The 17,947-nt window shown below is 35.1% G+C and overlaps 1 protein-coding gene across 1 annotated transcript in view; it reads left to right on the top strand.

Moving 5' to 3' along the window:
* Nucleotides 1–17,947, top strand: part of LOC115212761 (integrin beta-1) — a 63,348-nt gene that overhangs the window by 26,868 nt on the left and 18,533 nt on the right. Inside the window, exons 9-14 of the mRNA XM_029781431.2 lie at nucleotides 4,036–4,119; nucleotides 6,856–6,939; nucleotides 9,873–10,061; nucleotides 11,178–11,251; nucleotides 16,024–16,075; nucleotides 17,161–17,295. Coding sequence (XP_029637291.1) covers nucleotides 4,036–4,119; nucleotides 6,856–6,939; nucleotides 9,873–10,061; nucleotides 11,178–11,251; nucleotides 16,024–16,075; nucleotides 17,161–17,295 — 618 coding nt within the window. The remainder of the gene's footprint in view (nucleotides 1–4,035; nucleotides 4,120–6,855; nucleotides 6,940–9,872; nucleotides 10,062–11,177; nucleotides 11,252–16,023; nucleotides 16,076–17,160; nucleotides 17,296–17,947) is intronic.

The following is a 17,947-nucleotide window of genomic DNA, read 5'->3' as shown; positions in this document are numbered from 1 at the left end:
TCGCCATCATTATCATCCTACTGTAATTTGACTTAACCTCACAATTGGATAGGCAATCCTGTTGTAACACCCCTCTCCATTTCGTAGTACCTCAGTAAATACATTATATAATCTAACCTATTTGTGATGGGACTGTCCTATTGCGCGGTGTTGGTGTTTTTGGGTAGATGAGAGTCATTCGCTGACTTTTGGTCCGTTATTAGTGAGAGACGTTTTCTTTCCTTAAAGTATTTCGGCAACATATTTTCAAACACACACATGCACGCACACACACTATATATATATAGTGTATATATATATATATATATATATATATATATATATATATATATATATATATATATATATATATATATATATAGTGACGTATATTTGTTATTTAAATATGGCTAACCCCTAAGGGTGGATGCTACTGTAGTTTGTAGCCCCAGGAGGACACCTCCTCCAGCTGGCTATAGACACACTTTCTGTGCCCTATCAGTATTTGAAAAGGGAAGCCATACTTCCCGTCTCCAACTTACGATACACACGGACTCGAGTTTCTGGATATTGACCAGTCATCGGCGTGTGACGATCACAGTTGTCGATGAAAAGTAGGTTCCCTTCACAAATACATATACTTTTTCCAGTATCGTAAAGACACTGATATCGAAAAAGTGTAAACAAGCAATAGTAAATCTTAGAGCGAGTTATAAACAGTTGCTGCAACACATCGTGACGTATATTTGCCATTTAAATATGGCTAACCCCTAAGGGTGGATGCTACTGTAGTTTGTAGCCCTAGGAGGACACCTCCTCCAGCTGGCTTTAGACACACTTTCTGTGCCCTGTGTGTCTATAGCCAGCTATGGGAGGTGTCCTCCTGGGGCTACAAACTACAGTAGCATCCACCCTTATGGGTTAACCATATTTAAATGGCAAATATACGTCACGATGTGTTGCAGCTACTGTTTATAACTTCTGTTTATATATATATATATATACATATATATGTATGTATTACGGAGATGTACTTGCATAGCAAGTGACTTGATCTGAGATCGTGTGCTGAAACAAAAACAATTGCAGCGTGGAAGATGTTTATAAACTATTTAAGAACAAACAAAACAGCGTTAGATTCACTTCAAGATTTAAATCTAATTCGTGTCAAAATATTTTCGTTGATTTGAAACCGCAACCTGTTCATTCATAAACTTCGCGCTGCATGTATGTATGTATGTATATATATATATTATATATATATATATATATATATGTGTGTGTGTGTGTGTGTGTGTGTGTGTGGTGTGTGTGTGTGTGTGTGTGTGTGTGTGTAAATGTGTGTGTGTGTGTGTGTGTTCTTTTATTCTTTTACTTGTTTCGGTCATTTGACTGCGGCCATGCTGGAGCACCGCCTTTTGTCGAGAAAATGGACCTCAGGACTTATTCTTTGTAAGCCTAGTATTTATTCTATCGGGCTCTTTTGCCGAACCGCTTCGTTACAGGGACGTACACGCACCAGCATCGTTTGTCAAGCGATGTTGGCGGGGACAAACACACACACACACACACACACGCACACACACACACACATACATATATGAAAAAACATATATACGAGGGGCTTCTTTCAGTTTCCGTCTATCAAATCCACTCACAAGGCTTTGGTTGGCCTAAGGCTATAGTAGAAGACACTTGCCTAAGGTGCCACGGAGTGGGACTGAACCCGGAACCATGTGGTTGGTAAGCAAGCTACTTACCACACAGCCTCGATTGCGCCTATATAAATCTTCTTTTAATCACTCATTATGATCATAAGAAATTAAAGCATGGCTGTAATCAGAGACGACGTGGAACTAAACAACAAAAATCAAAATCATTCACACATACTAAATGCGTTAGATATACAATGACATATATTGTTACATTGTATCCCAAAGGAAGGTAATGAATCCGTAGAATCATTAGGGGTATTGGTTAAAATACATTGTTTTATTTGTTCGGGGTCTTTACGTTTCGAGCTTAAATACAGACCATGTCGTTATAGAAAATTGTCCTTTTGTTTTTTATTCATGGACTATTGTTGTTTAACCCCTTGTCTGTTCGAATAGAGAAATCACAACCTAAGACATCCCAAATGATTTAATACAGTAGTGTATGATTTGCCGGATATGGGATTGTTATTTATTGCGGATCCACCCTTATTAGCTTGTTAGATTATACAATCTATCAAACATTTATACTAAATATCAAACAAAATGGATGAAAGGGCAACTGGAAACTGTACAACATGTATTGCATATAAGCCTAACGCTAGACTTGCTAGAAATAGAAACAAAATCTCTCGTACATCACTCAATAAAAACTGGACACATTGAATAATGTAGTTCGACAAAAGCTATCTACAATAAGAAAAACGAAAGTCTGTCTGTTCGTCTAGGACCTCTGTATCTCAGTCTACACTGGCTCTACATAGACATATTATACCTTTTGGGAATTAGGATGATCCCGGGATTGAAATTCTGCCCTTCATTTAGTTCTTGAACATCGAGCATTGGGATCTGATTTAAAAGCATTTGGGTTGCTATTTCTAGCAGGTAAAGCTTGGCTGATTCATGGCATTTTGGTTGGTGTTTGTCAGGTGACGTCAAGGATCAAAGGGGAGACAAATGACATTTGCTTCGTTGATTTTACATCGAAATAAGAACTTTGGGACAAATTAGCCAACAGTTGGAATTCAACTTGGGATTGAAACGATAAAATGATTGCATTACAGGATTAATTCTCATCCATCCTTAACCTCTGATCAAGCACCACCGGATAATATAGTCATTATAGACGTATTATAGTTATGCTATTTAGCTCTCTTGAGTTTTGGGCGGCAGGCCCAAAAAGCCCTCTGCATGAGCCAGTGTAAAAGTCCGCACAGGGTGCCGGCTTTTAAGCCAGTACCTTAATAAAGGGTAAGGTCACGGCTGGGATATCTTTGAACAGAATTGTCAACTTCGATCAGAATTGTCAACTGTTACTACACGAAAAACTTTAATCTGTTTTGATAAGGAATAGTATGATAATATTAATTTTGTAAGATTCTTGATGTGAAACTGTGTGTTCAATTAGATATTGCTATACATGCGCTATATATTTGATCTTTACCTCAACTTTATTAGCATTATTTTAGTCTAGTTTCCTTGTCTAAGGTCTTTCGTCACAGATTATGTGACCTCATTACTGATTCTCTATCCTACGTGTCTCCTCTTGTTCTGCTTATATATACCAAACATAGCAAATATATATTTTGATCTAATTTCACACACAGGGCACAGAAAGTGTGTCTATAGCCAGCTGGAGGAGGTGTCCTCCTGGGGCTACAAACTACAGTAGCATCCACCCTTAGGGGTTAACCTGTACTGTCATTAAAGTGAAAATACACACTAGATTATATAACCTCGGACACGCAGAAAAACAATGTTATCATACATGAACAAATTTTGATCGCTGGTTTTTAAATTCAAGTCCAAACTGAAAATAAACAACAACAGCATAGAAAAATATCCAGAAGACCCTAATGAGTTTACTTTTTTAATTTTAGCTTAAATATTTATATTTTCATTGATTTGAACTATCTAATCGCTATATATAATTACCGCCCCAAAATTAAACAATTCAAAAGTCATTATAAGATCTGGCAGTTATATGATTGGATATATTTCACTTTGGGTATCTAATACCACCAGAAAATGCCCAGAATTATTACCACAACTAAAAATAATAAAATTCATTACCAACTGCATGCCCCTACTTTAATCTTTAATAATGTAAATTTCAGTTCTCTCCCCGGCATCTCTTGACTACAAAAGTAATTTTACTTGTGACTGTTCTTCGCATACCAAGGAATTAAATTAAATTAATTAAAATTTAATTTTGGTTTATCGCATTAAAGTCCATATTAAATATCTTAAAATGGTTTTAACTATTTCTTTTCCATGCAGAAGACATAGCTGAGAAATTTTATAATGACTTTATTATTTTATTTTTATTTCATTTACCTTAAAGGAAAATGTGGGATGGCGGAACGAATCGCGAAAGATTATTATCTATTGTTCTGATGCTCCATTCCATTATGCAGGAGATGGACTGGTGAGTAGATCATTTATGAACATCGTATATGTATTTTTAGAATATCCAATGTACATGAATAATAATAATAATAATAATAATAATAATAATAATAATAATAATAATAATAATAATAATAATAATAATAACCTACCAAAAACTGAGCAAATATAAAGATCTTGAAATAGAAATCAGCAAAATGTGGAACCTGAAGACTAAAACAATACCTGTTGTCATAGGTACCCTGGGAATGATAGCGAAAGGGGATGATTGCTACCTAACTCAGATACCAGGAAACCCCAAAATGGCAGAAATTCAAAAGATAGTGCTCATGGGAACTGTTCATATCCTACGCAAAATACTCTCTATGTAATCTCAAGGTTTAAAACAAACATTTAAAAAAATTTTTTTTTTTTTAAATTTATTTATTAGACATTCACTAGTACAACACCAAAAAAACCCCAAATATATGGCACACTAGGCATAACAACAACGTGAACTTCCAACCTGTTGTTTCTTGAGGTCTCTGGGTGAGACTTGGAGCCAACTTGTACAAACATAAAGCAAAAGTCAAACATAGAATAATAATAATAATAATAATAATAATAATAATAATAATAAACTATGTGCTTATATCACCAACGAATTATTTATTAATTCCCTTAAGCGTTAGATCTTTAAAAAAAATTTACCATCGAGATCATTGGTAACAATGTTCTATACTGTTTCTTTGACGATACGATATGTTATAACAAAGAATACCTTGTGTGTGTGTGTGTGTGTGTGTGTGTGTGTGTTAGTATGAACATTGAATATTTCTTCGTTAAAGGAGTGTACTGCTGAGATTTAGAATCTGAACCGTTTATAACAATGTGCTTCAAAATAAATATTATATAAAATGTCCATGAACGTTTTGCTATTTAGCGACTTATAAACCTCCGTTGTCACTACAATGTCTCAAAGCCAACGAGTGTGTCTTTATGATGCCGGTCGATCACCCGCCAGGACTATCAATAACATCTTCCTCAAATTACACTCTAACTTCTATTTCTATAACAGCATTCACATATAAAATGCATTTTCAGAATATAAATCGCCACCATAACTTAAGTGACTGTTATAAATGTAGAAATTTACAGTGGATATGTTAATTCTTGATGGGCAAAAATGCATAGATAGTCCTATATTCAGCTTAAAAGACCAGTGGTCATTGCTTTAGTTCTTGATCTATATACGCCACTGAAACCGTGAAACGGGCCTCATGAGTCAATATACCTCGAGAAGGAGCTTTATTTATTTATTCATTTATTATCCATATTATAGCGATGTAAATCGCAACCAGTACTTAAACAACATCGTCTTAAATAATGAATGAAATGGAATGGTGGATTGACAGAATTAGTGGTTCGTGGAAAAAATGGGGTAGTCGATTGACTAAACTGGAGGCGTGATGGATAGAAAGTTAAGCAATTTAACGTTCTAAATTTAATTCTTGCTGGATCGAAATTTGTCCTGGTTGGTTAAATAAACACGTGTGAAGTAATGAAGTAAATATAATCGGTTGGATCCTTTCCGCAGAATTTATGAGAATTTATTTTATCATCAGAATTTATTTTGTCATCGGCAGGTAGAACTGAGAACTTCTCTTAAGGGATATTTGAACAACTTATACGTAGAATGATCCTTCATTTTGAATTAATTATGCATCTGCAATGACGGCGAACGATTGGCATATTCCTTAAGAACTTTGAACGAAATACGTAATGATATATTCTTGCAGCTCTTTAACTTCTGAGTTTAAATCCTTCCAAGGTTAGCTTTGCGTTTCATCTCTCCGGAACCGATAAAATACATTGCTAGTCAAGTACTGGAATAGATCGTATTGACTAAATTTCTCCTCTCAAATTGCTGGTCTTGTACCTAAATTATATATTTACCACTTAAAATCTCCCCCCCCCCCAAAAAAAAAAGAAATTTCGTTCAATAAGTTTTGAATTAGCTTTTTTAAACGACAATTTCCGATCAATATTAACATTACATGATTAAAATCCATTTGATTTGTCCCAGAATTTCCTAATTACGGGATTTATAACATACATATGAACCGTATAATATCGGCTTCAAATTTTGGCACAAGAACAGCAATTTCGTGGGGAGGTGTAGGTCGATTACATCGAACCCAGTGCTCAAATGGTCCTTATTTTATCGATCCCGAGAGATGAAAGACAAAGTCGGCCTCGGCGGGATTTGAACTCAGAATTTAAAGAATTTAAAAACATTTTGTCGGGCGTGCTAACGATTCTTATTTCTTTACTGTCCACAAGGGGCTACACACAGAGGGGACAAACAAGGACAGACGAACGGATTAAGTCGATTATATCAACCCCAGTGCGTAACTGGTACTTATTTAATCGACCCCGGAAGGGCGAAAGGCAAAGTCGACCACGGCGGAATTTGAACTCAGAAGTAGCGGCAGACGAAATACCTATTTCTTTACTACCCACAAGGGGCTAAACACAGAGAGGACGAACAAGAACAGACAAACGGATTAAGTCGATTATATCGATCCCAGTTCGTAACTAGTACTTAATTTATCGACCCCGAAAGGATGAAAGGCAAAGTCTACCTCGGCGGAATTTGAACTCATAAGTAGCATTTCGCCCGGCGTGCTAACGTTTCTGTCAGCTCGCCACCCTTTCATGTTTAATATTATTATGCCTAATTAAATGCATTTCACAATTTATGCTGTTCATTCAGCTTGCAGGTGCAGTAATCCCTAATGATGGCCATTGTCGCATGGGAGGGACTAAACGGAATATATACCAAGAAGCAGAGATTCAGGTACAAGCTTGTTACCTTCTTCTTCTTCTTCTTCTTCTTCTTCTTCTTCTTCTTCTTCTTCTTCTTCTTCTTCTTCTTCTTCTTCTTCTTCTTCTTCTTCTTCTTCTTCTTTTTACAACAACAACAACAGCAACAATAATATTAATAATAATGTATAACATGAAGCTATTTCACTACTGCCCTGCGACTTCCCTTTACCCAAACATTCAATCATACTGTAACATCTCTTATCCTCCACACGCCCTAGGACACTGGGTGAGTCTCGGCAAGTAATTGCAACAAGCATGCAAATTCAAAGTAAATAATAACAATAACAAAAACAATAACAACAACAACAACTCCAACAATAATAATAATAATAATAATAATAATAATAATAATAATAATAATAATAATAATAATAACAACAATGATAATAATGACAAGCAGTACAAGGCAGTGGCTTTCATGGCTTTTGATCTTAACTGATTGGAAGTGTTATTGTTTTGACTTGGTATAACAGATGGTCTGCAACAAATATTCTGCGTGACACCTCAACTTTGCTTGTTAGTTGTGTGACCTTAACCATTTGAGTATGTCCCTTAGTGGCTGACCATATGTGCATCTCTGATCACGAGCAGAAGTGGTGGGGGAGCATCATAGCCATGTTTTGATAGGAATTCACCTTTGGAAGCATAGTTGTTGCGTTCAGCATCCTTAAATATACTTTATTCGGGGACCTTTTGAGCGGGGGCATTTACGTTCGGGGTTCCCACGTTGTAGGAGAACATCTCCCTAATGTTTTTGTATATGTCCAGAATCATGCGCACTAACATTAAATATTCTGGCTCTTTAAAGGTACTGGTGTCGTAAATTGCATCCCCTCTCTCAATATCCTTATTTTGTGCAATGCGGGCCATCAGTACTTGGTTGGTTCTCTTCACAAACATGAAATTTGATGTCTGTGTGGTTGACTGCTATAGTGTGAACTTTCTTTTGGAAGCAAGGAGGGGTTGTGATATTGAGGTTGGTGCTGGTGGTAGTACCATTGGTTGTGTTGACTGTTTTTGAGCTGGTGAGAATGGCATTGTTTTCGATGTACCTGTATTTTGCTGTGAAAGCATTTCCGCGGTTTCTAGTGTGTTGATATGAGGCCAGGTATTTTTTCTGTGCCTCTTTTTTCTTTCTGTGTTTTCTATTTGTGTGTGTGTGTGTGTGTGTGTGTGTGTGTGTGTGTGTGTGTGTGTGTGTGTATGTGTGTGCGCGCGTGTGTGTGTGTGTGTGTGTGTGTGTGTGTGTGTGTGTGTGTGTGTGATTGTGTAGTTCCCCCGCATCTTCACTTCGAGATGCGGAGGAGCAAAAGTCTGTGGAATCTATCCTCGGAGTGTATGAGTGTTTTTTTATGTTCGTGTGAATGTCTGTCTGAGTGTCTATTTCAGAGAGGGAGAGCTGGGTTGAGACGCACCCAGGGTTGTTCTTTCAGATGTTTTTCCTGTTGATGTTGATGGTGATGATCGAGTTGTTAGGGCTGTTCACGTCTCAGATGCTTTTGTTGTGATATCTGGCAGTTTTATTGGTTTCGCAAATGTAGGTGCAGTTGTTGCCTTTGTGGTTCTAATTGACGGTAATTTTGTTGTCTTTCTTCTTGTTGTTGATGTTGATGATGATGATGATGATGATGATGTGGTATGTTGTCATATTGTCTGTGTTGTTGCTGATATTGAGAGTCCGTTGTTGGTTGCAGGTGGCGGGGGGCGGGGCGACAAAGATATATTTGAGCAAATTTTAATTAACTATGATACATAGAAGCAATACATACATATATACACATACATACACACACACACAGACACACAATACATACATACACACACAAACACAAGTATTTCATTCTCACTCTGTTTATTTTTTCTTATTCCTTTCTGTTGAAGAGCGTAGGCTCGAAACGTAAAGAACTTTCTCACTTTCCCCAGCGTCAAACTAATACACCAGCTTATTGTTCATACACCTGTTTTTATCTTTTGTTTTTCTGTAAATTTCAACTATATATATGTGTGTGTGTATGTATACATGTGTATATATATGTATATACATATATATATATATGTGTATATATATATATATATCCATGATAGATCGTTAGCTTCTACACGCATTTTTTTCTCTCCTTGTTTCTCTCCTTGTTTTTTTTTTCTGTGTATCTTTCTGTCGAAGAGCGTAGGCTCGAAACGTAAAAGCATTTTTCTATTTCTATTCCTGAGCGCTATATTAATACATTTGTTTGTTTGTAGTCCACCTGCCTTCGTCTTTTGTTTATTTTCGTAAACTTTCCGTTTATATATACATATATATGTACACACACACACACACACACACACGCATATATATATATATATATATATATATATATAAGATGTACATAAGATATATAAATACATGTAAAATATACAAATATATATATAAGTACCAAAGATGGAGACACCCATCTTCTATCACGAAACTTTCAGTTACGTGGAGCTGAGTTTACTTGTTTTTTATTTACTTACCACACTAATTCAATGTTGCCAGTAATTCTTCTTTGTTTGTCCACTCCCTCACTCTCTCTTTCTCTCTCTCTCTCATTTTGTGTATATGTATATGTTTATATATACTCTTATACATACGTATATATACACTTATACATACATTCATACATACATACATACCTATATATATATATATATATATATACACATATATACACTTATACATATACATATGTGTGTGTGTGTTTGTGCATCTGTGTATGTATATATGTGTAGGTACGTACACACATATGTATGCATATTTATGTGTATTTGTGTTGCTGTTTACACTGCAAAGCACAATTCTGAGCGTTGCAGGATCTGACTTGAAATTTATTCTTTCAAATTAAATACACTCATGCATATGCAATTATTCTTTTCTGTTTACAGGATTATCCTTCCATTCAACAAATTGCTAATGCATTGTCATTAAAGCAAGTGACAACAATATTTGCAGTGGCCAGTAAAGAATACATTCATCTTTACGAGAAACTAAGCCGTAAAATAGAATCCTCCTACGTCAGTGAATTCAACTCCGAAACATCAACAATTGCTGACATTATAACTGACAGCTATAAGGTTCCGCGATTTATTTTAATGCATCTTCTAAGTTTAACTCGGTATACGGACAATGTTTGGTTAGCTGAAAGCTATCTCAACGATAAGACATGAATGTGGTGATGTGTGATTGTATTCACGATATAATCCAGTCTGTCCATTTCTGGTATATGGAGATACTAATGACCCAGGTAGAGGAATAGGCAGATAGATATATAATGGTTGATATATGAAATAAAGGTGCGACTGCATAAATGATGAAATATAATGTATATGTTATGTAAAATCTATACGCAGTATTATGATATTAATAGCTTATTGGTGCTTTAATAATTTTGTTTTCATGATAAACAGTACCACACCGTATATGTGCACATATGTGTGTGTGGGGGAGTGCCGGTCTATCGTTCTGTCTAAAGATATGTACCTAATATACCGTTGGTTATTATAGCAAATAAGACTTATGTTTAAGTATCCTACTTTTGTAATAACCAAGTAAAAACCAAGTAAAAGTATTGATCTAATTCAAACCAAAGTGGTTAAAGATATTTTGTCACAAAGGCGGCGAGCTGGCAGAATCGTTAGCACGCCGGGCGAAATGCTTAGCGGTATTTCGTTTGTTGCTACGTTCTGAGTTCAAATTCCGCCGAGGTCGACTTTGCCTTTCATCCTTTCGGGGTTGATTAAATAAGTACCAGTTACGCACTGGGGTCGATATAATCGACTTAATCCGTTTGTCTATCCTTGTTTGTCCTCTCTGTGTTTAGCCCCTTGTGGATAGTAAAGAAACAGATATTTTATCACAAAATATAAACAAATAATTTATTCTATTAGAAAACTTTGGAAACGTCGAATGTGGTCGGCATTTTACAGACAAGAAAGTAAATTTTGGACGCAGTATAGCTGTGAGCAAAGAGTTGCCAGCAGGCCATCTGTTGGCAACTATTTTTCCCGTCTTATAATGAGATATGCCCTCTCTCCACTGTCACCACGCCTTCACTGCGTTCAAAATGTATCTTCTTGTCTGCAAAATACCAAATAATTTATATCTTTCATTTCATAAAACATTAACTGTGAACGGACCAAATTGCTTAAAATTCATTTATTGAAATTGAGTATTTTGTTCACTCTTTTCAGAATATTTCATCTTCTGTGACAATGGCTGTTTCAAATAAGGGCATCAATATTACCTTCTTTGCAAAGTGTGACGGGTAAGTCATCGTCTTTTCTATTCCTTTGTTACGCAACCTGTTCCTTTAATGTATTATAAACTATAAATACATGTTGCTATATTACATGATTCATCCATTTAAAATCTATATAATTAGGAGACCCGTATATGTACGGCATGTGTATTTCAATAGGCAGATGACCTAATGACGTCAGTCTCCTCTCCAGATATACTTCACCATTGTCACACCTGAGAGTAGGTCTTTGACAGGTTTTATCTTAATTTTGTTTTACTATACGCACACTTTCTTCACCTAATCAATTTGAAATATCAGGCTTAGTCGCTGACTAAGGGATACGTTGTGATGGGTTACATGGTACCAGTAAGCAGATAGAAACTGACATTACTTTTTATTTTATGTTAAGGTTGCTTAAAAGTGATGGCTGCCGTCACGGTAGAGTGACAGACAACCGATCGAAGTGTTGCTATTTCTTACCTGTCGAGACTATAATATTTTGTCTACAAGAAGGCAGCGAGCTGGCAGAATCGTTAGCACGCCGGGCAAAATGCTTAGCGGCATTTCATCCGTCGTAGTGTTCTGAGTTGAAATTCCGCCAAGGTCAACTTTTCTCTTCATCGTTCCGGATCGATAAAATAACTTCCAGTTGAACACTGGGGTCATGTCATCGGATTGGACTCTCCTCCGAACTTTCTGACCTTGTGCCAAAATTTGAAACCAATAGGTTTTCTGCAAGGAAGGGAGTAATTCCTGAATACTCTTAAGTCACACAGTTAATTAGTAACAATTCACGACTGAAAGCATCGGAAGATGTGTTGAGCTAACATAGATTTCGTTACCTAATGCTGTTGAGCTCAAATATAACTTCAAAGAACGGGTATTAAGTACACTGGCTTATCCAAAATATAATGCATAATACAAAATATATTCTAATTTTTGTGATACTCAATAGTTAATTTATGATAACTACTACAGAAGACATAAGTATTTCGGATCGTTTATACAATTTTATCACCGGCAATAAGATCTCAGTAATCTTAGTAAAATTCGAAGTTGAATAAGACTCTACATATTCATTTCCAATAATTTCAATAAAAACAATTTATATTATTTATATTTTGCAAGTAGCTTTTGAAAGTAGCTTACTGTTTTATAGCAAATTCAGAATATATTTTGAAATATTTCAGTTTAAGATGCAATAAAGATTTATTTGCTCTTACTATATACATACATATATGTATATATATATACACATATATGTATATACACATACATATAACAATATGCTGACTCACTCCATGCTTATCACTGAAGTGTTAGTTGAAAGAAGTTTAAGAACTCAACAACCTTATGTTGCCTATTTGAATCTGTAATGGGATACTTATTATATAAAAAAATGTTCAGTATTCAATGTTTAATCTTAAATAAAAGTTTACATATTATGGTCTTTTATCCTCCTAAAAACATGTAAAGATGAAAATTTTATCTCCTCAAATTTAATGATTGCTGCAAAATAATTCAGGTGATATATGGTAAGAAAATATCTTTTACTGAAAGTATATGTATATGGTTTGTTATTGAAATATTGATCTAATAACGACGACTGGAATATTTATTATTAATACGATTTATTATTGATCTAATATTTATCTGAAATTATCAATCGTTATAAAGAACCACATTAAATCTTGTTATCCTGTTCCACTATACACAGCTTTAAGTCTGCTTCTTCATATTTACAGAATTTATGCTATTAAGAGATATACAATTCTTAATATTCTGATAATATTCTCACAATACTTCTAATTTTTTACTGTTTTTTTAAAACCAAGTTTGTATTCAATAAAAAACTGTAACAGTCAATGACATTAAGTTTGTAGAAATGCGAAAGAGCTCAGACAGTACTACGCAATATGTAACTATATTATGGTAAATTCGTCTTAAGCCTTCAAGTTTAGCTACAAGAAATGTGTTGTGTGAAACGACATATTACTTGAAGTTAAACTCGCTTATATCCAGGTAGAGATTTTTTTCCAACTTCATTCCAGCTTTAATTTTAAATATTATTCAAATTTACCTGTATATTTTTCCAAATACGTTAAAATATGTTTTAAAACCCGAATCAACTATACGTACGTTTGACTGATTCAGGTTTAAAACATATTTTAACTCATATATTTATTTATTTTTTGTTTTTGAAATGTAATAAACCTCTAGACAGTGTGACACATTACACATATGCGTCTTCAGTTCCATGATATATTATGAATGAAAGGAATTATATTACATAATACACACACACATAGATGATATTAAATTCATTTGAAATTCAATTTATTTTTCCGGTTGCTGGAACATCTGACATTTATCGACATCTTTAAATTTTCTCCGTTTGATTAAAAACTCTGATGATCACGAATCAAAAAATTTTAATTTAATGAAACGCTTTGAAATTCCTTTACGACATCACTGTCTACTGAAATTTCAACATTTCAAGTTCACTTTCACCAGACTTTAATCAAATAAGTATAAAGAAAACACGCTTGCCAATATGATGCAAAACTTGCAATTTGTCAGAAAGTTCTTATTTATGGTCTTGCATTTAAATTTTATACTATTTAGTGTGTGACGTGCTAATAGTTTGTTATCTAATGGAAGCAGCGAAAAATTAAAGATAAAATAATAAATGTATGAATATCCATAGAAAATCTCTCATATTATTCATAATTATCTTGTTATTTAACTCCAAGTCAGAGTTGATTATGCTGAGGAAAGGCATTTCAGCCACGATCATTCGGTCTTCTTTTCACTCACAATCTGTTTGTCTTCTCTTTTCTTTATAAATATCCCTTGGAATCCATTATTCCTTACACACTTCCTTATTTTAGGCGGTACTGTACGATTGAAATATATTTTCTCTGTTACCTTGTGTATGCCTAGCAACCATATAGAGGTTTCTTCACTGAAGCATAATCACCTTCCAGTATTTACGGAAACCATACTAAACATAGGTACATTTACAGTTACGTAATTTTAACAAAGGACAATAAAGATCGAAACTTTCTATGTTTTAACTCATTTAGTTGAGAGTTTGAGAGTGTGTAATACTATTAATATAGTACCAGGTTGAGTCAAAAGCTTTTCGTATTTCAAGCTTTAATTAAAATTTCAAACAGGCTTCATATGAAAAGCGTTTATTCAACAAAATATATTCCATCATAATTCATTGTATATTATGATCGTTGTGCCAGAAACTCGATACCACGCTTATAACATTTAGCAGTTTTTGAGGCAAAAATCTTCCTGCATCTGTTTTCAATCACATTCATATTGTTGAATCTCTTTCCGTGCAGGAAATGAGCCATAGCTCATCAAAGGTGGTGATCTGATGGTACAAGGTTTGGAATGTAGGCAGAGCGAGGCAGCACTTCCAACCAGTCAAGTTCCTCAAGTTGGTGCTCGTCAGTGTGCACTGGGGCATTATCATGCCGTAGGAGTGCGCGTCTTCGATTGAATAAGGCTGGGGAGCGAGCTTTCAAAGCATCATATAGTCTCTGCGGTTGTTGATTATTTCGTTATTTCGTTATTTCGTTTAGCGCTCACAGAATGACCACGTGGGAAAAAGTGCAGCACTCTCTGGAAATTCCACCAAACACCCAATAAATATCTTCTGTTCAAGCCGTTTTTGTTTGACAACAGGTTTTGGATCCCTGCCAGGTCGAAGCCACTGATTTCTCTTATTAGGATTATGAACATGGATGCATTTTCATCTCCAGTAACATTCCGATGCCATAAATGGGCATCTCGATGTTTTGCCAGCTATTTTTTGTAAATGTTGGCACGTCATTGAACCTGGTCATTGAACCTGGTCAGTTAATGACGAACCTTTTGACAGCGTCTATTGAGAAGGCTGAGTTTATGGAGGTGTCGATTGAGAAAAAATGTTGCTTCAACCTGGTATATAAATTCGCATAAAATATATTACCATTTAGCCTCAAATTTTTGCTATTTGGATGAAACTATTTGTGGATCAGACAATATCAGATTATAAGCAATAAAAAAAAGAAATGTTTGCCATTGTATTTATTACATTAAACTACTAAATATTTCTAAGTTTTAAAACTAAAGTATTGCAGAAGTTTATTATTTGAATAATGTAGAAAAGCCAGGCAAAATTTATTTTGTGAAAATTCTGAGACGTGCTGCAATGTGACAATTCTGGTTGCATATGGAGTACAGCTTGAAGTGCATTTTAATTTTTATATCGATTTAGTATGTAAAATAATCATCAATGTCTAAAATATTTCTTAATGGACAAAAGTATATATGTGCGCTTAAGAAATTCCCTTTGATGTTACATAATATCAGCCTCGAATCTATTGAGTGACACATAGGCAAGTATCTTTTACATTAGCTTTAAAACGACCAAAGCTTTGGGAGTTGAATTTGGTTAACGAAATGTGTATAGAAGAATGTAGGAGCAGATGCTTTTTTTTTTTTTTTTTTGGAGAGGTACAATTAATCCGACATCTGGTTTAAGATCATCATCTGACCTTTGGGTGCCTTTAACTAAGTCTCCTTTGTAACAAGGGTTCGAACCTGCTATTCCTGGGAGTATATAACCATGTCCTTCCATCCCAAATTTTCGAAGGAAATAAATAACCTCATTGACATTTAACTCCTTCACACTAAATCATTACAAAAATAAAGAAATAAGTACAGTTAATTTTTTGCGTCACATTATGATTTTGAATGTTTGCATGTATTGCATTTTCTTACAATTTATATTTCAGGAAGAATTGGACTAAGACGAAAACATGCGATGGAATTAAGCACAGCAGTGTGGTTAGTTGAATGTATATTCTAGATGATTCCTAATATACGTACTCACAGACAGACACACACACACACGCACACACATTCACACATGCACACACTCACACATACGCACATACGACGGACGTCTTTCAGTTTCCGCCTAATAATCTAATCACAATGCTTTGGTCGGCCCGAGGCTATAGTACAAGACACTTGCCCAAGGTGTCATGCAGCGGGAATGAACCCGGAACCATATGGTTGAGAAGCAAGCTTCTTACTACACAGCCACGTCTGCACATTTTTTTTTCAACCTGCATATATATAAAATGTATGAATTTTCTATAAGAAATCATTTATGATGTATCCCTGAAAGTGGCGAAGTCGCTAGATAAATAGAATTTATACAAATCCTGGTTCCAAAGCTTCGATTCTTAAACTACGATAAATACTTCACCACAAAACTTGATTTATGAAACTTCTGTATCTGGTATGTATGTATGTATGTATGTATGTATGTATGTATGTATGTATGTATGTATGTATGCATGTATGCATCTATGTATGTATGTATGTATGTATGTATGTATGCATGTATGTATGTATGTATGTGTGTGTGCGTATGTATGTATGTATGCATGTAGACAGGTATGATTTTATGTATGTATGTATGCATGTATGTAATATGTGATCGCGTGTGTACGGTTGGCGATTTTCTTTCTCCGTCTTCCCTTCCTTGGACCTTTCCTTTTTCTATGTTTCTGACGAAGAGCTCCGCTCGAAACGTTCAATCCTCCTTCTTTCTTTCCTTTCCTGAGCGTCCAATAGCACTATACTTGCTCCACGTCCTCGCGTTGTTGTGTTTTCTCTTTGTTCATGTTTGGATTAACTATGTATGTATGTATGTATGTATGTATGTATGTATGTATGTATGTATGTATGTATGTATGTATATATTTATTTATGTATGTATGTATGTATGTATCTATGTATGTATTTATGTATGTATGCATATATATATATATATTGACTGATTGATTGATTGATCGAGTGACTGGTAAGTTGATCGATTGTTTGACTGATTGATTAATGTAAGTTATTATTATTTTCATTAGATTGAGTTTAAAGCCGTTTTAACCGCCGGGGATTGTTCTCAAAAGCAAAACCAGACAATCACAATTAATCCTAGTGGAGTTAAGGGTAAACTGGAGATACAAGTGGAACACATATGCGATTGTGATTGTGACAAGGTATGGCATATATTTCTATTATATTTACCAACTCTATTGTCTTTGCTAACTCATGTAGAACAATTGTTACAATGCAGTAAGAATATACGAACACGCGCGCGCGGGCACTCAAACTCAGACGCAGACACGCACACACACAACAACACACTCACCCACACCCACACACAAACACACATATACACGCACACACACACTCACCCCCACACACACAAATGCGCGCGCACACACCTTCACCAACATCCACACACGCAAACACACACTCACAAACACACCCTTACCTACATGCACACACACACAACTGCACAGGCAATTATAGAAATCTTTTGACTTCGACTCTTAAATTACTTTTATAATTTTCTGTCGATTGATTTTAAAACTTGAAATATGTATGTATATATATATATATATATATATATATATATATATATATATTATATATATATATACTCTTTTACTCTTTACTCTTTTACTTGTTTCAGTCATTTGACTGCGGCCATGCTGGAGCACCGCCTTTAGTCGAGCAAATCGAACCCGGGACTTATTCTTTGTAAGCCCAGTACTTATTCTATCGGTCTCTTTTGCCGAACCGCTAAGTGACGGGGACGTAAACACACCAGCATCGGTTGTCAAGCAATGCTAGGGAGACAAACAC

This window comes from Octopus sinensis, linkage group LG1 (genome assembly GCF_006345805.1).
Source record: "Octopus sinensis linkage group LG1, ASM634580v1, whole genome shotgun sequence".
In the NCBI taxonomy this organism is placed as follows: domain Eukaryota; kingdom Metazoa; phylum Mollusca; class Cephalopoda; order Octopoda; family Octopodidae; genus Octopus; species Octopus sinensis.
This window is presented reverse-complemented; position numbering and strand designations above follow the sequence as displayed.